At 41.2% G+C, this 23676-nt stretch overlaps 1 protein-coding gene across 1 annotated transcript; it reads left to right on the forward strand.

Annotated features, from left to right (window-relative positions):
- Window positions 1-208: 208 nt before the first annotated feature.
- RAD51C (RAD51 paralog C) lies at window positions 209-17130 on the forward strand (the record flags this gene model as incomplete). Its single annotated transcript, XM_008938325.1, has 8 exons — window positions 209-467; window positions 700-866; window positions 1889-2022; window positions 4798-4929; window positions 7219-7285; window positions 10769-10829; window positions 13353-13413; window positions 17033-17130. Coding segments are annotated over 8 exons (979 nt in total), but the record flags the coding sequence as incomplete, so codon positions are not given.
- Between the last annotated feature and the right edge of the window lie 6546 nt (window positions 17131-23676).

Genomic DNA, 23676 nt, shown 5'->3' on the forward strand with positions numbered 1-23676 from the left:
CAGGGCATCATTGCTCTGATTTCTTTTGAAAAATCACATCATTAGTCCAGAGGGCTTGGCAAGCTGCGTGCAGCACTCTACTAAAAGGATTAATACTTGAGTTACACTGCAGAATGACCAGGTTCTGTCAAACAAATTATCTCTTCATACTTTAAATAAATCACTGTTTATAAAAATAAGGTGATCTCTCATGGTTTGACTCTTCTAGAAATTGGAATCTCCAAAGAAGAGGCACTGGAAGCGTTACAGGTTGTGAGGCAGGAGTGTCACGGGGATGCAGCAAGGACTGCTGGGGGATCATGTGCCATCAGGAAGTGCACAGCACTGGAACTTCTGGAAGAGGAGCAAGCCCAGGGCTTCATCATCACCTTCTGTTCAGCGCTAGACAATATTCTGGGAGGTGGTGTGCAGCTAACAAAAATCACCGAGATCTGTGGAGCACCTGGTGTTGGGAAGACACAGCTATGGTATTTTCATTTCAGATCACTTCCGTGCAACTGAGAGTCACTTCTGTTTGTTTAGCTTCACTATGAGGAGTTTGTTTTTCTTGTGATGCAATTTCTGGTTCTTCTACATTATAAATATGATCATTATAATGGCTGTACTGCTTCCTCCTGCAGAAATGTCACTTCAGGAGTAAGTTGGGAGGGGAGAGCTTTGTGATGGAAACATTTCTCTTTGTTCTGTTTCCCTTGGCAGTATGCAGCTGGCCGTGGATGTGCAGATCCCCGAATGCTTTGGGGGTGTAGGTGGAGAAGCTGTGTTCATTGACACTGAAGGAAGTTTCATGGTGGACAGAGTGGTGGATATTGCCACTGCCTGTGTGCAGCATTGCCGGCTGATTGCTGAAGCTCATCAAGAAGAAGGTGTGCTGCTCAGTCATTTCTTTCTGTCTCCTAGGCTGGGATTGGAGTGAAACAAGAGGCTCACAAGCTGCAGTTTTCCAGTCTGAGGGGTGCAGCAGTACTGGCTTAAGGAGTTCTTGCTGCAGGCCTTTTATTCCCACCTGTAGAAACCTGATCATACCCTGAACTGCGGCAGTATGTGGAGCCATGCTGCAGACTGAGCTGATATACTATAAGAGTAATTAATTTTCTACATGATAATTTGTAGGTTTTTGGCTTTTGTTTAGCACTTTAATGATGACATTTACAGTAAAACCCAAACACAACTCTGTCAGCAGAACTGAGGGGTAACACGCTGCAATGCAAGGGCAGTGCTTTTGCCAAAAAAGGTTCAATCAGGTGATCCCTGAGGTCCTTTCCAACCTGGGACTCTATGATTCTGTGATATGACAGGAAGAATTTCTTAAGGCATTGTTGCTGCTGAAGACCCATATTGTAAAACTGTAGCTGGAACTGCTCTCCTTCATAATGTCAATATAGCCAGGTTGCCTTTAATGAAGAGTTTTATTCTATGTCATCAATGTATTTGGAATAGGGACACAATTTTTATGTGGCTGTTAGAGTATTTTATGCAGGAAACTTCTGTCTGAACTGAGGTAAAAGGACACTAAATTAAATGAGCTACTGCCTGTACATTAAACAATGGATGATGAATAGTCAGTTGTCTTCTGGTGGTGTTCTGGCTTGAAAATTATTTACTGGAGAAGTTCTTTTTTCAGAAATATATTTTTCATCTTTGGAGCACTCCCTTGGAGGCTCCGGTGTATCTGTGTGCAAATGCTGAGATAGCATCTGCTCACCACCTCCTTGACTTTCAAGCCAGATGGAAGGTATGTTTTCCACACTCTTTACCTTGACAGTTTCTGTTTCTAGGGGTTTTGCTGCTGCTATATGTGGAAGGCATAGTTTGGTAGAACGATGAAAGTAGCAACATGCTAGTACAGACTTCTGACTCATTTACTCATCTCTTTATTTGTTCCCAGATCATCTGAAAGCTTTGGAGACTTTCTCTCTTGAAAATATCCTTTCTCACATATATTACTTCCGTTGCTGTGACTACGTAGAGCTTCTTGCACAGGTCTACCTCCTCCCAGACTTCCTTTCAGAGCATTCCAAGGTAAGGGTTATAGCAGACTGATCAGAAGATACCACTCATCTTCACACAAAAGATTTTCAGGGATGTTCATCTGTTACAGTAAGAGTAACCTAAGTAAGACCTGGGTACCTCATCAGCTTGGCAGTAATACACTTGCTAATGCCAGAGTACAAGTGTAAACTTGTTTGCTTTTTCATTCCCACCCTGTTTACTCTTAAGAGTAGTTTATTTCTGCTGCTACTGCTGCCATCATCCTGAATCTCCACTGTGAGACGAGGATGCAGGATCTACGTTGCGACATGTTGTTACATTTCTGTGGCAGCAAGTCACAGAATCATCACAGAACTGCTTTACAAAAGAGTCCCTGAGCCAGTGAGTGTGTGATGACCACGATGTGCTGGGATAAGAAGGGCATAGTGCTGGGGTTTTTTTGTACTAGAAGATCACTGAGGACCAGAAGCATCCTTCACCATCTTGGCATCCAGAAAGTGACTCTTCTTCTTTCCAATACATCTTCTGTTGCTACAAGCAACCAGAGCCTGCAGCTTGACTCTGGGGTGGACTACAGCCAAGAAGTTTCCTAGTACCTAGTGTCTTAGTGAAATGCTATTGTAAGGCAGATTTTCACCACCTCCCTTCCAGATTTGTGGACTCTGCACAGCACATCGCTCCGTAACAGGATTTGGGGAAGGTGACTTGTGCCTCACTCTAGTAGAGCACAAATCAGCATTGTTCAGTTACATTGTCTTTTGCACATAATTTCCATTTTTGGAAGCTGTTATGTTCTGGAAAGCACAGATGGGAGTCTTACTTTTGCTTAGTGTAGTCTGGTATCTCCCTTTCTCTGCCAGGTACTAACGGTGCCCTGTTGTGTTTGCTCTTGTGGAAAGTACATGGCTTCATTAGCACAGTTACATTGGGCTGCAGTTCTCTGGTACCATCTGTGCTGATTATCTGTGCTTGGCCTGGAGCCTGAAATACTGAAGGTTGCAGGAGAACCGTAAGACCTTCTGGTGATTCCTTGGATGGGCTATAAGTGACTTGACAGATTGCTTATTGCACTCCATCTCTCATTAAAATTAGCCTGATCCCTCTGTGCAGACCTGGGGCTGAGTCTGGGATCACAGGGAGTCTCCAGGTTTTAGAGGGTTTTTTTTGAGAGACGTGGCTGTAGAGAGTGTCATTTGGAAATATTAATTAGTTTGAGATCTTGTTAATAATGTGAGAAAGGCCAATAATGTGAGAAAGACTATGTTAGAAAATATTCTTGTCATAATAAACATAACTCTTTAAAGTCTAGTAGAGGCAAACTCACATGGAGAAGGTATGTTACTAACCTTTCTCCATATATCCTACTTTTCAATACTTTTAAGTCTACTTGTTTGCTATTTTATAACAAGTGTAACTGGGGGAAAATAAACTAAATTGTGTCCTACCCAGACATACTAATCTGATAGGCAAGTTAAATAGTTGTATACATTCCTTTGTAGTATGAGTCATGTTTATACTGTTAAACTGATTGTTCTAAAAGTCAAAAAATTATACATGAGGAAGATGTAGAGGCTTATAGAAAAGAATTTGCAGGAAGGAAGTTAAATGTAGAAACAGAAGAATATCTTCTTTTAAATCTAAGCATTTAAACTTCTTTGTCAAATTAAGATTTTTTTTTTTCAGTTGGAGGTCTGGGGCCATTTCACAGAGTGATGTTTGCTTCAGGCTTGTATGTTCCAGTCACAAAGCAACTTCCCAGTAATGAGCTAAATCAATAATACAGAAAATCAGTTTTCCTGTGTTGTTTCCAATTTGTCTCTTTTGCATTAATGCAAGAACTTGTAGATACCTAGGATTTGTGTGACATCTGAGCATGCAGATGCTGTAAAACTATCCGTCTCCCTTCTGTATTTCAGACAAACTTGGGTCATCAAAACAGCTCCAAGGAATGAAGTTAGAATAAATCAAAATCCAGACTAATGTTTATATAGTGTCTTGAGGGTGATGAACCAGCAGCAGCACTGTGTTCTGCCTTCAGCTAATGATTGCTACAGAAGAAATAATTCAGCAAAGCAAACATCTTCAGGCAAGACAGACACTCAGCTCCAGTGCATAGTGCCTGGAATATCTTTAAGCATCTGTTGAAATCCTTGTTTCTAAGATAGATCACAGATCTGAGCCTGAGAATCAGATGGGTTATCTTAACAGTGACTACAGGCAGCATGCATTCTAATTTCGGTTTGGTTTTGTCGAGGGAGAAGGTGAAATATTTTTTTCCCTCTTCCATTCTGCAAGGCTTTCAGTCCAGCTTTGATGTTTTGTATTCTGTACCAGGTGCTGCAGAGATAACTCAGCTGGCTGTCAGGGAGCAAGCCCAGAGCAGTCGGAAGGGCAGCTCTGCTGCTCTGACTAACGGGAGAGCTCAGCACAGCGCTTTGTTTAGGCCAGTGCCTCCATGCTCTGAGCATCATGCAGCAGTGCACTTTGCAGGGGTACTGGAATTGCAGAAGCATAGAATGCCAGGTTGGAAGAGACCTCAGGGATCACCTGGTCCAGCCTTTCTCTGCGAACAAACCCTAGTGTGTTTGGAGCTTGAGGTTCTTCACCCTGCGCTCTTGTGGAGGGCTGGTTGTCTCCAATATATAGAGACAATAGGTGTTACGCTGCCATGCACATCTGAGTATGTAATAAGATTGTCATCACCTTCAATAAAACATTCCAGGGCACTTCAAAAGAAGTCTTGCTGCTTTTTGTCATTCGTTAGTTGGATAGTTACCTCAGTTTTTCCCTTTCTTCCCCACCTAGGTGCGGCTGGTGGTAATTGATGGGGTGGCATTCCCTTTCCGCCACGACTTTGAGGACCTGTCCCTTCGAACGAGGCTCCTGAACGGGCTGGCACAGCAGCTGATCATCCTGGCCAACGACCACAAGTCAGCTGTAAGTCTGGGGCAGGCTGAAACCACAAAAGATGCTACTTTGGAATAAGTGCATTGTGAAAAAATGAAGCAAATGTGATTTGTGGTTGTCTGTATATAGCAAAATAAAACTGCAAGAATGTCCTTTATATTTGTGTTTGCCAGCTTGCTTAGTAAAATATAGATGGATCATACAGGCAAGACTGTTTAGGTGGAAAATTCCTAGACTTGCCAAAATAAGTCAAATTTGCATTAAAAACATCATATGTATCTTAATTAAATGGTAGCATATCAATTTGCTGTGCTGTTTCTCATAATCTTCAATGATTTTGTTGGACAAGTGATGCTGCTTCAGTGACTTTTACTTACAAAGCACACGCATTGAAGTCTGAGTATTTAGCAATTCCAACATAATTTTCCACCCTTCGTTTAAAAATAACCTAGGGTCTTAGGGGAGGAACTGGTCTTATGAGGAAAAAACACTTTATCTGCTGGCTTGGCTTGCTCTTCTGGCATCTGTGGAAACCCATTGCTTCCTCCCTGGGCATTGCTTCTACGTCATTTACGGCAATATGGAGGCCTGCAGATCTGCAGCGGTGTAGCCAGCAGATGGCACTCAGAAGCTGCCTCCGTTCCAGAAGTTGTTTTGGCAGGTCTTTTACAGCTTAGAAAAAGCATTGTTAAGGAATTAAGAGCTTACACAGCCTCAAAATGGTGCTTGTGCCTGTAGCTGTTTCCAGGTGACTTGCAACCGTGTCATCCACGACTCTCTTTGCAGAATTGGCTTTTGCTCCAGACTGCTAAAAATAAGCCTGTGCTTGTGCTTCCTCTGGTAGCTGCAGGAAGGGAAGGAGCAGAGCTCTGTGTTCTGCCCGGGCGAGGCGACTGGGCTCGCTGCTGGATGTGTCCCCTCTCTGCCACCCTGATGGGAATTGTGAGGCTTCTTCCTGCTGGCATGGACACCAAAGGAGACAAATGTTCTATGACTGTTTGATTTGCACAGCCTCCGGTTTACCGAGTGCTTTCACTCATTAATTGGGTACCTGGTGACCTTGAACAGCAGTCATTGTCATTGTACAGTCTTTTTTTTTTCCTCTGATGAAGGGAAATGTATACAGCTGATTTCTGTTGAACAAGTGAGCAGGTCAGTACAGATGCTTGCTAAATAAACACTTGTGAAAGAATTGATTAGTCACAGAGCTCAGAAACAATTTATCTCAGTGGCCCTCTTGTCAGTGGTCATGTTAGTTCCTCGTAGCTCACGAGCAGTCTAAATTCAGCTTGCATGCCAGAGGTTGCTCGTCAGGCAGCAAAGCTGGGCAGCCTCAGTGCTCTAATTTGGTAGAAAACAAGTTCCTTGAGTTTCTAAAGCTGGGCTCGGAGGGTTGTGCTAGGATGCCCTGCCCAGCCCTTCTCCAGCAGTGAGATGGGGGAGCCCTTCTGGGGCTGTTTCCACCCATAGATGATGAGCTACCTCTCTAACACACGCCGTGCCTTGGGGCTTGCAGCGACGTCAGTGTTCTGTGTGTGCTGGAATCACTAACTCTGACAGACTTTCCTAACTGCTCAAGCAAGAATCATACAAGCACGTCAAACAATGAAAACCTCAAGGGTTTAAGATGGGTACAATTTTTTATTTTTCATTTTTAATGAACTTTGCAGTTAATATTCCTGCCTCTTTTCTGTCTCACCCACCCCCACTTCTACCAGAGATCTAACCTAGACTGTCTGTGAACCTCCTACGAGTGATTTGTGCTGCGAAAACACTCCCCCGCTCTGTCTGTTCGCTTTCATTCTGCTCTGTATTGTACCCACTTGTGCATTTTTAGACTACAAGGTGCAGAAATTCTGTTAATCACTGGGCTTATGCACGTTCTGAGCAGCACCACCAAGTTCATTTATACCACAGTGACTGAAATCTCTCTCTTTATAGAGGGCTGTACGAGTCACGTGCGTCTAAGTGCAGATCCAACCAGTATTTTGTACAAGTATGGTGGAATATACAAGTTGTGTAGAGTTTTCATCCCTTAGGAAGGGAAACATTTAGGTTTCTTTAAAGCCTTGAATGAAAGAAATGTACATTCTATGCAAATTAAAAATACATTTTGCAGGGTTCTCTTTGTTTTGGTTATTTAGGAATGATGAGACACCTTTATGGTTTCTTCTTGTTAACAAAAGCTTCATTACAGCAGGCAAGAGTTTTGCCTGAGTAACTTGATAAAAGCTTTTTGGAAAACCCCCTCTTCCCTCCCATGTGTATGCTGCTTTTCTGGAGATTTTCTTGTTTGTTTGCTTTTGTTTCCTCTTCTAGGTGGTTCTGACAAACCAAATGACAACAAGGATTGGACAAAGCCAGTCCACGTTGGTACCTGCTTTAGGTAGGTGTTCAACTTGTCAGTTGAAAGCTGAGTTAATCTTCAAATATACAACTTCGTTTTTTTGGCATTGTGTACAATGAAAATTAAATTGTTTTCTGAATTTCTGCATTGTAGCAGAATCCACAGTGAAACTCTTAGACCCATCTGGAATGGGTAGCATTGTGGAACTCTAGTGTTTATCTATGTCAGCACTGTAATTGTAATTAGCAATTATCAAATTTTATTCTAAACTCAAACACAGTGTGCAGATTGGAATCCTGGTTAGATTTTTGAAAAGGGATTACAAATAACTTTAAAAGCTGTGACATTTTCAGACTGCAGAAACTTGCTGTTACATCTATCAGCACTCCCTAAAATGACTGAATCACCCTTTATGGGGAAGCACTAGGTACTGAGAACTCTCTGAGTAACTAGGTTTCTAGACGTGCAGCTAGTGTCTTGCTGCCTTCCCCGAGGACCTGAGGCTGTGGAGTTGCCTCCATTGCAGCTGTGTCAGCTGAGGAGGCCACCAGCCCTGCTGGAGGTCACAGCCACATCCTGCGTGTTGGCTGAGATGTTTATTTCATTGACTCCCAATCCATTTCTGCCAGAAGTGGCCAAGGTGAGCTTGACCTATTTAAATTAGTAAACCTCTGATACATCAGGTAATTTAGACTGAAATTGGCTGGTGCATGATCATGCAAAAAAATGTAGGAAAGGACCTGGGGGCAGTATGCCTTTTGCAGGAATGTGGTGATGAACAGGTTAAAGCACTAACAGAAGAACACAGCTTAATGGTTACACACCTCAGACTATGCTGCAATTTCCTAAATTTCCTGAGAACTGCTCACAGGGAAAAAATAGCTTAAATTGTTTATTTTGCCACCACATTTGAACACGTTCCATTAATTATTTGCAAAGGTGTTGCACATTTGCTGCGTTGCTCAAACTCTTCTGCCTGTTGCTTTTTACAGTTAGGAGGTAGAGGGAAGTTCTGTGTGGGATCTTCAGCTACAGCCTCCCTCCCCATAGTGAGTCTAAGTGTTTCTTACAGACTGTTCCATTTTGCCCTGTAAGGAGCAGAGTACCTCAGATAGACTCTTCTGCTGTGGTCAGAGGGGAAAACAGAACAGTTCTTCAGAAGCAGAGATTTTGAAAAATTAAGCAAAAGCTCAGCATTTAAATCTTAGTTCAGGTTGTAACTTTGTACTAGTTTATGATGCACTGAAGGGGCAGAGATTTCCCTGTCCACAGCTTCAGTCTGTGTGAACTAAGTAGTGATTCCCGTGTTCTGGAGGGGAGGGAGAAGGAGGGGACAGTACAAAGATGTTCTCAGTGTCTGTACAGGCATTGAACCATTTGGCACAGATGTAAGATAAAATGAACAAATACAGATCAGCTCCTTTGAGAATGTGAAGAATGTGGAATTTTGAGCCGTGCATGCAGATAAAGACCCAGCTTCCAGTGTCTGACCCTTTTTGTCATCTTTGCCTTTTGCTCTCTGATGTATTATTTTTGGCAGCCTTTCTGGCTACAAACTCAATTAAAGTTATTAGATTCTGTCTTTTTTCAATAACTAGTGTTGTTTCGGAGCTATTGTGTTTGAGTCATAGGGACAGTAAAGAATGTGAAGACATTTGGAGTTAGGTTATAATTCAAAGGTATCATGTATTGTCTTACATGTGTTTCCTCTTACAAACATTTAATCTGACATAACCTCATCCTGACCATGCACTGTGACTCTCACCAGAACGTGTGTGTAACCACATGGTCCTGTTAAACTCATTAGTGTGCACTCTAACAGAACTGGAACTTGATGCCAGTTGATAAAATATTTAAGCTAAGAGATATTCCCCTCCTCCTAACCAGCAGTATCTTAGGTTGAATATTTCTGAGTGGTACAAAGCTGTTTTTCACATTTTGATGTGAATTTGTTCCATAAGACTTAGTGCCAGTACTGAGCAGGTGGATTACCAGGTGATTTTTACGATCCACTTTGAAGTGATGCTACTGCAATAATCTCTTATAATAATCTAAGGGCTAACGAACCTCCTACTGCTCCTTGGCTGGTTGTAGCCAAAGGAACTATTGAGGAAAGAGGTCAGCAGCAAAACCCCAAATAAAATCAATCCTTTTGCCTCCCCTTAACAGATTTTTTTTCCCCCATGGATTGCTAAGCCTTAGAAACAGCCTTTTCTAAGACTTCACAAGAGCATTAAGCTCTAAACTCTTATTCAGCTTCCTAGCAGAAGGGAAGTTCTTAATTATGGGGGGGGAAAGGCACAGATGCTGCAAGGTATTAAGTCAAGAGCTTTATGAAGGGGACAGCTTGCTTTCCCAGCAGTGATAGCTAAGCTGGGTGTTCCTAGACATTTCTACTGGATATATTTAGAAAGGAGGTCAAATATTAAATCTACAGCCAGTTTAACTCAGAAATATCTCATTTTACAGTCACATTTTTCTCTTATTTGATGTAGTTGGAAATATTCCGGTGTGGAATTTGTATGCATTGTAAAATGTGTTTTGATCTCTGACTCAGAACTGTATCTAATAGCCAAAATCTTTAATCTCAACTTAGATATAGTGGAGCAAGGTCTGCCAGGATGCCTGGAGGGTCTAGGTCTTCATTACAGTTGAATTTTTTGTCTTCTTCCTGATGCTGTAATGAATAGGAGAGCACATGGGGCCTGTGGGGCTGGTGACATCATGGAGACCAGCAAGTGACTGTGAAGTTACAGGGCTGTGTGCAGGTGAATAGGAGAGGCTTGCAGCACTCAACCAAAATCCAGTCCATCTTGGGACTACTGACTGTCTCCTGGGATAAACAGAGGAAAACACCTAATAAAACTGCCTATAAATTGACTGAGCTTGTGGTCAGGTGTGAACTGAAACAGTAGGACAGTTCCCCCTAAAATGGGATAACAATCCAAACTTCCTCCTCCCTTCCTACCCTGCCCCTTGCTTTTGGTTGTGTTCTTTTGCGTTGTGCTGTCAGAAGCAGAAGACTGCTCCAGGGGCCCTTAATACTTTAATAATCATTGACTTTCTCCCAAAGCTTGTATCCCAAAGGGAGTGATGTTTGCTCATAATTATGCCTGAGAGACAGAATAACACTATTTTGAAGGAGGATTTAGACATACTAGATTTCTTCAGCAGTAATTACAAAAATCTTTTCTTCATGCTGCTTCTCCCTTCCTGATCTGTGTAGTACCTGTCCTTTATTAGGTCTGTATGAAATCCTTCTACAAACAGGGAAGTATCACATCAAGGGTTCTATAAAACAAATTGTGAGTACAGAGGTTATTCCTTGTCTCAGTATATTTGATAAACTAGTTGAGAAATTCATGCACATATGAAAAAGATATGATTCATTATTGCAAGAAAGGTATGTATGTTATAATTATGGGGTGTTTTTTTTGAAGACTGGTCTAGTATCAGTTTGGCTTACTGATCCTGCTGCTGTTATAGGAGATAAATAATGGCCTGTCATTTTGTGCCACCCAGGGGAAAGCTGGGGACATGCTGCTACTGTCCGTTTAATCTTTCACTGGGACAACAGTCAGAGGTAAGTGAAGCGCAGGCCAGTAAGGTACATAGTAACACTGACCAGTGTGGCATTTGAGGGTCTTTTTCAGACTGGCCCTAGTGACCACACAGGGTTTGAATTTGCCATCTGCCGTGAAGCTGAAGAAGAGCTTTCTAGTTCAGCCTGAGCTGGTGTGGGCTGAACTGTCATGCTCTTCCTCACCGTGGTCAGCTCGCTGCAGTGCTGTGCTTGCTGACAAGAGGCCATGTCTCACCAGAATAGAACATCCTAGTGGCAGTTGCTCACACACAAGAGTTTAGCATCTGGTGGCTAAGGAGAAAATTTGTTTTACTCTCTGCATTTTGTAAGCAGGGATTAGAATTTCTTTGCTTCAGCCTTTTAGGCCTCAGTCAGCACAAAGCCAAAGATGCCAGAGAAGGCTTTCCACGTGGCTAGTGGCTCTCAGGAGGGCAGACCACAGGCCTGCTGACCCCTGAGCTGCCCAGGCAGTCGTTGGACCTTCCTGCTTTTGAGTGCAGCAGGGTGGTTCTGCAGAGCTGCACAGCCAGGCAGATACCAAGTGACAGAGACCTACAAGGAGGTAGAGAGAAACCTGTGTTTACTCCTAGTGCAGAGCTGACCTAGGGAGGGCGATTTTAGAAGCTCAAAGGCATGAGGATGACCCTTCTAAAAACAGTGTGAAGTTCTGTCTGTTGCAGTGAGATCTTTTCTGTTTCCTGTGGTTTTTTCCCCTTCTCACTATATTGCAAGCTCACTGCTTTCCTTGTTAGTTATATTTGCCTTGTACAGAGTATCACAATGCAGCAACTTGAGATTAAGAAGCCTTGCTTCAATTCCCTAATCTGCAAACGGTGAACAAAAATGCTCCTGGAATGCTGTTTTTCATAGCTTTGCTTGTTAAACTTGAAAGAGAAATGCAGTGATGCTTTCTTGTAGAGTTATGGTTTTTAAATTCCAGGTTTGAAGGCAGTGCAGAATGATTGCAGCAGGCTGTTTAATTTGGAATTAAATTAACATCACTGATTAGTTAACAGCCTTATAAGACAGAAGTTGCATCAACATAATGATTGCAGAGTGAACAAAAGTTAATTTTATATAGAAAAAGAGTTTTTTTTTTTTCTTCTGCAGCACAGCTAGGAAGGTTGGGGATCTGGGTTCCACAAAGCAAGCCAAAGACAGACAAATGGGGTTTATTTACTGTTCTAAATATGCAGCTAATGTGGAGCAGGGTCTGCAGAAGCACAGCAATCCCAATTTCAACTGCCTAGCCATAAAAAGCAGAAATGGCTGGGTTCTGTTGCATTTTTACATGAACTACCTGATGATCCATCATGGTTTTGTTGGTTTTATATTAGGTTATTGAGGCACAAAGATGTGAGAATCCATTTGCCTTTCATATTTTTTTGAGCTGTGCTTTGGCCAAATATGATACCTGTCTCTTTCCTTCTACTACTGAAAATGTCAGAGCTTAATTACAAGGGTTCTCATTGCTGTGAGGAAAGATCCTGTTGAGTCAGAGGCATACAGCAGAGCTCTAGCTGAGCGCTTGTGAAAGCAAAGCTTCTGCAGCTTCAGATTTAGGCTATTTTCTGAAGTATAACCCACCACTTAAATGTTCTGAGGAATTCCCTGTGTAGCTAATACGAAGTGGCAGTGTTCCTCAGGCTGTAATTACGTGCTCTCTAATAGAATGGCACCTCAGGGAAGAAAAAAAACCCGAAAATAATTAACAGGATCTTTGGCAGGGTGTCTTGATACAGAGGAGAACACTTTCTGCATTGGCTTTCCACAGGTGTCAGTTCTGGGGAGGTGGGCATGGTGCAGACTAGCAGCCCTCGGGCCAGCTGAAGAACCCTTGCTTCTGAGCTGCTCTGCAACCTTCTGTCTGTATTATGCAAGCCTCTCCTGGGCCAGGTGCTGCACAAGCACAAATCGTGATGCATTGCTCAGAGCCTAAACACACAACATCAAGGAAGTGTTAGAGGAGAAGTACAAGGGAAACGATTTTCTCAAGGTTAGGCTGTATGTCAGTGCCAAGGTCAGGCTCAGAACTAGAACATCTTCTCCTTCTCCATCACTAGGTTATATTGAGGGGCTGGTGAATCTCTAGAAAAAAAAACTCCACAGAAGTATTTGAATTCCTGAGGCTGTCTCCCAGCTTTGAGAGGTCAATGAACAAATGGTTGCTTAATGGAGTAAGAAAGAGTTGGGCTCAAAACCTTTTTTGTTTGCATTTTAAGAAAGTGGCATTTGGAGTTAATTCATAATGAATATTGATCCAAAAATGTGATCAAATGCTGTAATGAATCAGGGCTAATTAATCCTTCACTCTCTTTAGTAGGTCTACGTTGTATTTGAGCTGACAGGTCATGTAAGGATGGGAATGTGTTATCCACAGTTTAAATGACCTATATGAAAATAGATACCTAAGAATTCCACTGGGCACCTACCCCACAACTGCAGGAAAACTGGTCATTTAGTCACTTGGAATTTTTAATTCTTGCATTCACTAATCATAATTATCTCTTTTTGTTTAACCAGGCTGGCAACGTTGTACAAATCCCCAAGTCAGAAGGAGTCAACCATACCATACTGCATCACAGTTAGTATTTCTTCTGGGATGGAGATACAGGGGTGGGAGCAAACAGTTAGCTGTAAAGGAACTTTAAGACATAGACAAATCTGAGAACAATGGTGGCTTTCTTAGCATTGCCTTTCAGCTGCCTCCTGAAGGTAACCAGTAACGTTGGCATGTTTCCAGCTTTATGATTATTTTGCACCTTTTCTCTTTAGATTAATGACCCAGCATGTTAGTCCTCTTAGTGTTAAAACATTTTGATTTCTAGATCAAATTTAGAGGCTGCCTGTCCCCATCTGTTCTTGTGCTAGTGCTGCTTATTTTATCTGCCCTTGATGTTAACTTTTGGCCTAAGTGCAATTGTAGACAGGAATCATGCACTCTCTGAGCCTTCATTTTGGGAGATTTGAGCAAGCCAAGCTGTTTTCTCCCTTGTCAGGTAGCTTATTGTTTCCCAAGTGGCTCTTCTCTGCATCTGTTCCAAGTGAGTTTATCTTTTTAGGACAGGGGTGACCAGAATGATACATGGTGTTCCAGAGATCTCTTTGTGCCATATATATTTCCACACCTCTACTTGAAGTGCATTGCCTGATATAACCTAGATTGTATTTATCTCTCTCATAGCCCTGTCCTACTGGTTGCCCTATGACCAGCCAACACACAGATTTTTCTCTTCTGTCACTAACATATGAGGAGTTTCCAGCTTATGGCTGGAGTCCTCATTCATCCCTAGTTAAATCCTGTGATTATTTTCTTTTGTGGAGCACTTAGATGCATATTAATGAGAATACATACTGTCTAAGCTGTATTTAGGTTTAAAAAACCCCACCACTCCACTCTTTTATCTTCAAATGTCAGAACATAGGTAGATGCCATGACTATTTGCTGTGTGTCCTCATGGAAACACGTTGCCATAGCATTTCCTGCAGATTTTAATGCTGCCCTAAGATGAGCTCTTCAAACTATTGAACAAAAATCAGCTTCTTTTTTTTTTCACTCCTGAATGTATTCACCTGGACAGAAGAAATACTGCAAATAAAGTCTTACTTCTGTAGGGACTGGGAGGGTAAGTGGGACTACATCCCAAGGCTGTTGGGATCATGTGGGGTTGAGTGTCCAGCCCTTTCTCTCCAGCTGACCAACAGATGGCTTTTACCATGGACAGTTTAATTGCCTTTTCCTTTCAGTTTTATATGCATCATAAAACAGCTATGCTTTCTTCTTCTGTCTGAATGCACACAATCTTGAAACACAATTGAGAGTGTATCCTTATCAAAGATTAGTTAAAATTTAAGATTATCCCTGTGTTTTTGCCTTAATCCTATTGAGCTGCTTCAGAAGATAATTTTTTTTTACTTAAAGAAACCATCCCTGTTTCTTTCATGCAATTCAGGTCTGATGGTAACAGTCTGCTGCTGTTACCAGTTCTCATTCCCATCTCTGTAGCTAAACTGGGAGATGTAAATAACCCATTCAACGTTTCCAAATCTGATCTAGCACATTTATCTATAACTAGCATACAGAAAAATATAATTAAAAAATAATAAATTACTCAAGCCTAGATTCTCAAAGATGTTTAGGCTTATGCAAACAGATATTTTGGTACCATTAACAAACTGGCTGTTCAGGTCCAGTGTAAGCCAGAGGAGAAGCGTGTAACTTGGTGACTGAGCTCTAGTTCTTTTTCAGCTGTGTCCATCCCAGCATACTGGCAAGTCACCACTGAGTAAGTGTGGGAGCTGTGGAACACCTATCAAATGAAACAGTTTCTTTCACAGGACAAGGATTCATTCTTAAATGCAGAGTATAGAAATGTAAATTGATTTATGCACAAGGGAGTAAGTAGATCATCTGATTCACCTAAATTTCTCAGGTAACACGACCTGATTATTTCATCATGAAAGACAGAGACCCAGGACCTACATACTGGGTAGGAATTGTCAGTGTTTCCCTGAGGGTCTGCCAGACCAGCAATGAGACTACAGCTCAAGGAATAAAACCTTCTGCCTTTGTCAATCTTGATGCAGTCTGTAGCTGCCAGAAGACAACATTTCAAAATGACTGTAGCCTATCTGAGCTTTGTAGGTCCTTGGTTCCATTTGCCACACTCTCGCCATTTAAAAACCACTAACAAGCTTCACAAATATACACAAAATTCTTGTATTCTCAAGGCACCATGCCCAGAAGGTACATGCCTTTAAATGCAAAACATCCATACTAAGCAGCCTACTTTATGGTGTTCTGGCTTTTATAGCCATTGGAATGTGTTCGCTGGGAGTCTAGCATGCTGGATTAAGTGGATTCTTGGCTACAGCTCCACCTTTGTGCCTAAGGGAAATGGCAGAGATTAGATGCAAGCAGCAGTGAAACACTAAACTTGAAGATTCCCCATTATGCTATTTAGAATAACACTTGAGTTGCTTATAATAGCAGAGGGACTGCACAAATCCTGCCCTTGTGACAGCTCTTGCTGTTTGTTCCTTTAAAAACAGCAGGCTGTGTGAGGTGAGGCATTTAGAAATGGTAACACTGAGATGGAAGACTTAAGCAAAACATTTTGATTGGGTTTGTTTTGGATTGATCTCCTTATGGGGGACCCACTGGCATTTTGGAAAAGTCACACGTCTGATAGTAATTCTACCTGCTTTTTCACACTCCAGCAACCTAAGATGTCAGCTGTCCTGAAATTCTCTCATTCCCACATCGTCTCTGCCTGAGTATTTAGCGTCCCCAAAGCAATTTCTTTTCCTGATTAACCCCTTTTCATCTGTAAGTCTTCACTGCAGTGAATCTTCACTGAGCTGTCAGCAGTGCTCCCTGCACAGCACTGGGGACGACAGACAGTTGCAGGCTTCACACAGCAGCTCAGTGTCTCAGTCTGCAGTGATGACATGTTTAACTAAACAATTTTCCAGATCTTTCACATTTTAAAATCTTTTAAAATCATTAAATTGTAAGCTAAGGTAACAGAAAAAATAATGGTACTAGGCCAAATAGATCACTTTAAGCTCTCTCCAGAGTAGCAGCATCTAGTTTTCACTTCTGCATTTAGTTTTTGGCAGTTAAAGGTTCTCATCCCATTGTGTCCCATAAATTACTATGATGGAATAGTCTTTGCAGTTTAGAGACTGATTCAGATGTGCTGTTCTCTTACAATGTCTCATTGATGTTTTCAGTTCATTAAGTAGATACACAAAACAAAAATATCCTAGGTTTTAGAAATTCACAGGTTTGTTTCTGCAAATGACTGAGCCAATTAATCCAGTCATTTCCTTGCTTCCATGGGAGCATGACTAAGGGCTGAAGGATTTGGCTTTTAATTTATTTAAATAGGCAACGTAAGTTAATTTACAGAGAAGCAGTGCTTCATAGCCATAGGGGTTATTAATAGTAAAATGAAAATGATAGCCTGGTTGGTGAAAATAAAATATCTTTTCCAAATAAAATGAGGAGATGTTGTTATTATTTGGCATGTGTGTCAAAAAGCTTTCCCTCCTGAGCTTAGCCTGGTCTATAAACATTCTGTGGCTGCTCACCTAAAATAAATGACAGCATCATACCTTATTCTGATCTTCTGGGAACTAGTTACTCATGCTTTATATCCACAGAAGTGCTACCACATGATTTTGCTTGTATGTTACAGTCTCATGGCTTCCGAGATGTGCAGCCTCCAGCTGTCACTCAACATGCAGAAGAAACTGAAATGAACCCTCGCAAACGGCCACGGAGAGAAGAGGAAAAGTGAGAGTGATTCAGAAGTTGAATGTTAAAAAATGTGTGCTACAGAACAGTTGTATAGCAAACATGCAACCAAAGGTAGCTTGAGAGACTCAAATTCCTGCTTGGACATTATGTTAACATTAAGACTGCAATATTCAAACTTCTGCCACAGGAAATTCTTTTGTGCGTGGTATAATTTTAGTTTTATAATAAAAATCTGTGTTTTCTATAGCAAGAGGCTTCAGCTTTTTTTGGGGGGAGATGGACAATACAATGCTTCTGTTACTCTGGGTAAAAACCCAATGAAATGCGAGCATCTAATGGAGTGCATTTAATGACACAGGTCTTGAGCACTCTTCTGGTTTTGTGTGTATCTGAATTTTAACAAGGCTTCACACAGCAGTCTGCTCACATGCCTCAGACCAGAGCAGAAGGCAGTGGAGCTGCTGATGGATGCTTTAAGACAAATACATGCCTAAATGCTGTGCCAGACAGGGGCATTAGCCCTTACCTGCTGCAAAGTCCTTGGTCAAGGACAATCCAAGTGCTGTTTTGAACTTCTCATTTATCTTGTAGTGGAAACAACAGAGATGAAAGACTAGATCTGAGGGACAAAAGATTTAATCCAGCATGGTAATTTTATGTTCCTGTCACAGTAAGCAGGAATATTTTACCATCACTCAAGCTTGAACCAAACTGCTGCATAGCTTTTAGCTTCCATGTTCTCTTACCAAAGCGTTCAGAATGAAGATTCTGCAGTCAGGATCTGTTTTGTTCATGGCTTTAATGAACAGGAAATCAGGCTTATATATAAGCAATATATAAGCAGCTCCAGAATCTAAACTAAACGAATGTACACTGAAAATACAGCAGGAGTTTGTCCTGTTTTTACTAAGAGAAAATAAATCAATGAGATTATTAGAGGAGAAGAAAGGTACTGCAGTGCAAAATAGTAATTACCTCAATTATAAGAAGTGTTTGTACACATATGACCCTTTTCTGGGTAGTGCTTGATGATGTTATAGCAGAGGAAATGCAGCCAGCAGCCTAAATGGAAAATTCAAGTTGTGGGAGTCACTATCTTTAATTTTTAATTTAGTGATACTAAAGTGACTTTCCCTTGAAACAAAATTCAGTGCTGAATGAGTCACAGGACCTCTCTATTTGAAAAGCTGCAGAAAAAGCGGCAGTGAGGTTTGGATCATTCTAGTGTTTAGATGTAAATTACATAATAAAATATGAAGAGGGAAAGTATTCAAGTGCCATGCAGCAAACTGGGCTGTGTCAAAATCTAAAAACTGTGAGTCGGGGAGAAGCTCTCAAGCAAGCATGACATAGAGGAAGAAAAGCAGCGGGATCTGTGACTCAGACAAACATTTCAGCGCAGGAGACACAGGCAAACAAAAGATCCTACCGCATGTGATGTCAGCAAGCAAATGGTCCATTTGGGGATAATAGCTTCCTACGTATGGCAGCGCTGGAGGAGGGGGGAGCCAGCACAGAGCACATGCCTACATAGCCACAAGGAAAACCAACCATTAGGAATGTTGTAGCAGCATTTTAAGAAGCACTGCTGGTTACTGGTGATAACTGCTGTCTAATGTGTTTGGTATTTAGAGAAAAATCCATTTCTCTCAATTTGTTGTGTTCTGATTTAATATCCTCAACACGTTCTCCCATGTGCAAGGAGAGTAAGGACATGTCTCCAATATACTATTAATTTCAGCTGTGGTTTTTTATTTTGTTCATAGTAGAGTAGCACCCAGAAGCCTCAGCTGAGATGCTGATCCTGTTATACCATGATAAACCATTTTGTCTGAATAAATGTTAGCTATTCCAGCATCCCAGGCATCATTAGCAATATAAAAAAAATTATGTAGTTACTGGTCAACAGTGGGAATCACTAAACGTCCAAAGGAAGCATTGGAGGCTCTATCCTGAGATTTTTTTTTCATTTTTCTTTTTTCACATTGCAGCTATTATAAAAATCAGCTCTGCAGACCAGACCTAGAGAGAAGGATATGTTGGTGGAGACAAAATTAGATTAAATGAGCCAGATTTTGTTCTCATCTGCTGGAGACAGGGGAGCTGCTACAGGCTTAGAATTGCATACAAAGAAAGAATTTGACTGTTGCCTCCCTGGTAAATCTTCCACAGCAAGTTGATATTTTCTTATGTGTGCCTGGAATTCTCTCACATTTCACAGCACCAGTGCACAATAGTGAGTGGCCTAAGAGAATTTTATGACTGCACAAAAAATAAGATTCTAGCTAGTCAACGTCATGGCACTGAATCAAAAATAAAATAGGTTGTTTGATTTGCTGCTTAAGTCACTGTTTTCTGAAAGCCAAGAGCTTTAACTATCATGCTGAGTTTAGAATTATTCCATTTACTTGTGGTATAGAAACCTATTTCATCACCACAACAAGAATACAGCATGTACCACAGGGCTTGGCAGCAGGAAAACACTACGGTCACTCTGTACTTCCTCTCAAGCCCAGGATCCCACTTTGAAACTCCTTTGGATGGGGAGAATAACAATTTACTTCTTCCTGATTTTATGTGTTCTGCACCTTTTCCATTATGAAACAATGAGAAACCAACTAGCTTCCAACTAGAATAAATTCAAGAAAACATGAAGCAGAAATACCCTAACAGAAGGTGAGCAGGTTCAAGTTCTGCAGTCTCACATTGAAGTCAATTACAAGCTGGGTGACGAATGTGGAAGGAGATTCAGTTGCTAATCTGAATGTTGATCACAGTGCTGAGACGAGTACATGGAAAATGTAACATCTGTTTCACTGCTGAATTTCAGTTACTGTTCCTGTAGTTATTTTGGGGGTGACTAAACTTAGGACCACATTTATTCTAAAGTATTTTATGGGTCAGTGATGAAGGTGAAATCCTTACTGCTTGCCTTTTACCTCCACCCTTTTTCTGAACCAAAAAAGATACGTGAGGTGGAAAGACAAGTCACTCAGTACCAGCTTCTCAGAGGGGATTGTCTTCACCATGCTCAGGATCAGGATTATTTAGAAAGCACATTAAGATGTATTATACTGGTTTATCACATTTTGTCTCATTCTAGACAAAATAAATTTAATTTTTGAAGTATGGTTTGATGCTTTCTTGTCCTAAGACAGAGTACCTTGAGGGAAATGGAATAAATGGAGCGCTCACGTTCAGTAACACAAATGTGACAACAGAGGACCTAAGGGAAACAATAAGTTTTCTTTTTAGGGGGTGAGAACCAGGGAAGTTAATCTGTGGTTCCCAAAGCAGTGCAAGCACAACGGCCCTGCTGAGGGTATGCACGCAGGAGCTGGGTGTGGGGGAACTGAAGCCACAGGCTGCAGAGCTGGCAGCGTCCTAGGGCCACCGAGCAGCCTGCCCAGTCCTCCTCCTCACCAGTCCTCCCCAGACTGGAGGGCCCAGTGCCAGCTGCTCCAGGGCTCCCCCTCTCCCTGGCTCCACAGACTGTGTACTCGGCGTCTTGTGGCTTCTAGCCACGGAGTCATTTTGGATGATTAGGGTCAGGAGAGTTGACTTCCCTTGGCTAGTGCAAGACTTCTGCATTAATGTTCTCTACTGAAGAATGAAATCACTGGGAACTGGCCCCCTTCCCAGTACTGAATTTCACCCACAAATGTACCCACTGCTAAACCATAAGCTACTGTCTTGCTTCCTACAAGCAAGAAATACTCATACAATATACACTATAGCAGAGTCTGAGCTTGAACAGTTTTAACTATATCTGTGGAAATAACAAATGGTATTAAAAGCAATAGTTCAATCACTATACAAGCAGTAAAAATGTTATATTATCTACTGAAAGGATGCACAGAAAGGTATGTATTTTACTAAGTCACTCCTCAAGAATTACAGCTAATACTGTTCATTTTATTACAATAATTACTTGCCATTTAACATATATAGGAAAGTAAAAAGGAAACTCTACAGACCTCAATAAATGGTTCTAATTGGATCTGGATGCTTTTCTCAAAGCCTCCAAACATACTGCTTGAATACTTGCTCAGTTTGTTATATCACATTCAATTATTTTGGAGTTCTACATTTATGACACATACACTTCTAATATTCTAATTTACTTAGTGTTAACCACTGCAATTTTAGCAGCACAGTTACAACTACACCTACATGGGAATTTTTTGTATTATATATGTTGCCAAAATTATTTTTTTTAAAAAAAAACAACCCAAGTTGTCTCCTTAGCACAAAAATTATGCCTATAGAGTACAGCATATCAGTATGAAATTGTAACATGATTTGTAACACCTTTTTTTTTTTGCTGTATAAGCCCACTACACATTTGTCTGTAAATGTTGTGGAATGCAGCACATAACTGCATCTCTTTAAAAGCCATTTATTCATTCATTATTTTGTATAATTGACACAAATTTCTGTGGCTAAATCATAGAATTTGAGACTGTTCAGAGAAGTTAGCATCAGCTGCATACATAGACTGTGAATGCTACTCTATTTTATCTGTACTCTTACAGCACATCTACTAAAAAAATAATAGCCAGAGTATGGCCACAACAGTGGCTAGTTTCTGGTACTCACATTAAGTGGCTGATTTTTTTTAAAGTTGGTTTCCAGGTTTTGGGTTTCTTTAAGCGATATTTCTAAGTAGGTGACTGTAAAATTCAAGGTCTTATGACTAGAGCAGGGTATCACAGAAACAGGAATCTAATCTACAGTGAGATGATGAACAAGTCATTTAAAGTAAGCCTGTGGAAGAACCAATATCAGTTTTAAAATCCCATTGGGCACCTGCTTTAACAAGCCTGGCTGAAACTTTGCTCTCATTTTAGGCTGAACTTCACCCTCCACCCCAAAAGGGCAGAATACACACACATCATTAAATCCCCAGACCAGACTATAAATGAGGTTTAAGCAGCACACCTCTTTGCATTGCCTCCTCTGAGCAGAAGTGGGCTTCAGGCTCAGGAACTGCAGTAGTGCTGTATTCACACAGTGCAGTACTGTGGGATGTCAGCCTCAGATAAAACGTGTTGCAAAAATGGAAAGTCCAGAGGAAGGGCCTGGCACAGGAACAGTGCCAGCAAGCTCTGTTGTTTGCTGATATCCAGGAGGTCTGTGCCCCTCATCTCCGTTTAGCAGTAAAAGGAAATTATGATAACGAAGAGTGACTAATTGCTGAAGTGGATCAACCTTAATAAGAAGACACTGGGCTCTGGTGTGCTCCTGCCACAGGATGATCTCATGATTTGACAACATCCAGACCTCATTGCTAAGTGTTGTGTGGTCAGCTGTGTTTTGCTGAGGCAATCCCATGGGCACTAATCTACAGGCACACTTCAACCAGTCAGTCAAAGGTTTTATGACATAATAAATTTTGTCTCTGCCTTTGTTAGCAGGAAACAAAGTACATTGTGCTCTATCTGCTTTGACAGTGTTCCAAAGCTGTTTAGTGATTTTGAAGCGCTCAGCTTTTCATTAGTTCTTTCTTCCACATACTTCTCTCCAGCAGATTTCCAAATCTAACTAAACAGGCATGACTAATGTCCTGTTTCTGTCCAATGAACCCCTTTTCCTAAACAGGGGTCTGAACGGAAGGCTGAAAACTGAATTTTCCTTTGGAATGGGATTGGAAATTTCCATGACAGCTGGAAGTGGGATTCAGGCCTGAAATCCTGCAATTTGCAATGGATGTGGATACTTCAGAATTATCTTTGACCATTACACTGGAAAAGCTGGAACAGAGATATAGCCTATGGTATTTAGGAACATCTGAACACTGTACTTATTATGGCAAAGGAGCCAGTAAAACTGTGCTAAACAGAAGTTACTGTGCCTTTTAAAACTGCAGTTGAACAAGACTGAACCAAGGAAAATTAACTGGAGCTTGATGCAGCTTGTCAACAAGAGCCTTCTCCCTGTATTCCTTTCCAACTCTTGCTGTCTTTACTCTTAACCAATTGAAATTATTTTAGTGAATTGACCAATAATTGTCTCATTGAGTTTGAAGAGCCATAAAACGACCAGACATAGTCACATTCACAAGGTGACCAATACTGAGCACACAAATACATGTAAAGGATTTTAATGTCTTTCAACAGCATATTGTAAGTATCATGTCATATATCGTGCACTCCATTCAAGAGTAGATGTGACTTCAAAATGAGAACAGCCAAAGGACTGGAAATATTTGCTTTTCTGGTGGTTTCATCTGGCCAGGAAAACAGAATATAGCTTCTAAAATTACTTCTGTTTTACTGTAAAAGCCCTACATTTTAAAGGGATCCCTTTAGAAAGGCAGTTTTTTTAATATTGGGTTTTCCAGTTCTTATCTTTTGTATGGCACTGGAGCATGCATCACAGGAAGTTTTAACATAGTCAAATCATTGTTAATGCCCCTATATGTTTTCTACTTGTCAGTGTACAGGAATCTCTTCCAAAGGTTACAAAAAACTTTAAAAGAACTTCTTTTTGCACTTGCTACAATTCAGGTCACCTCCCCAAGGCCTGCTCGAATCCTGCTTATTTCTCACCAGCAAAATGACAAAGAGGAAGACATCATTT

The sequence above is a fragment of the Merops nubicus genome, unplaced genomic scaffold, assembly GCF_000691845.1.
Source record: "Merops nubicus isolate BGI_N331 unplaced genomic scaffold, ASM69184v1 scaffold12654, whole genome shotgun sequence".
NCBI lineage: Eukaryota > Metazoa > Chordata > Aves > Coraciiformes > Meropidae > Merops > Merops nubicus.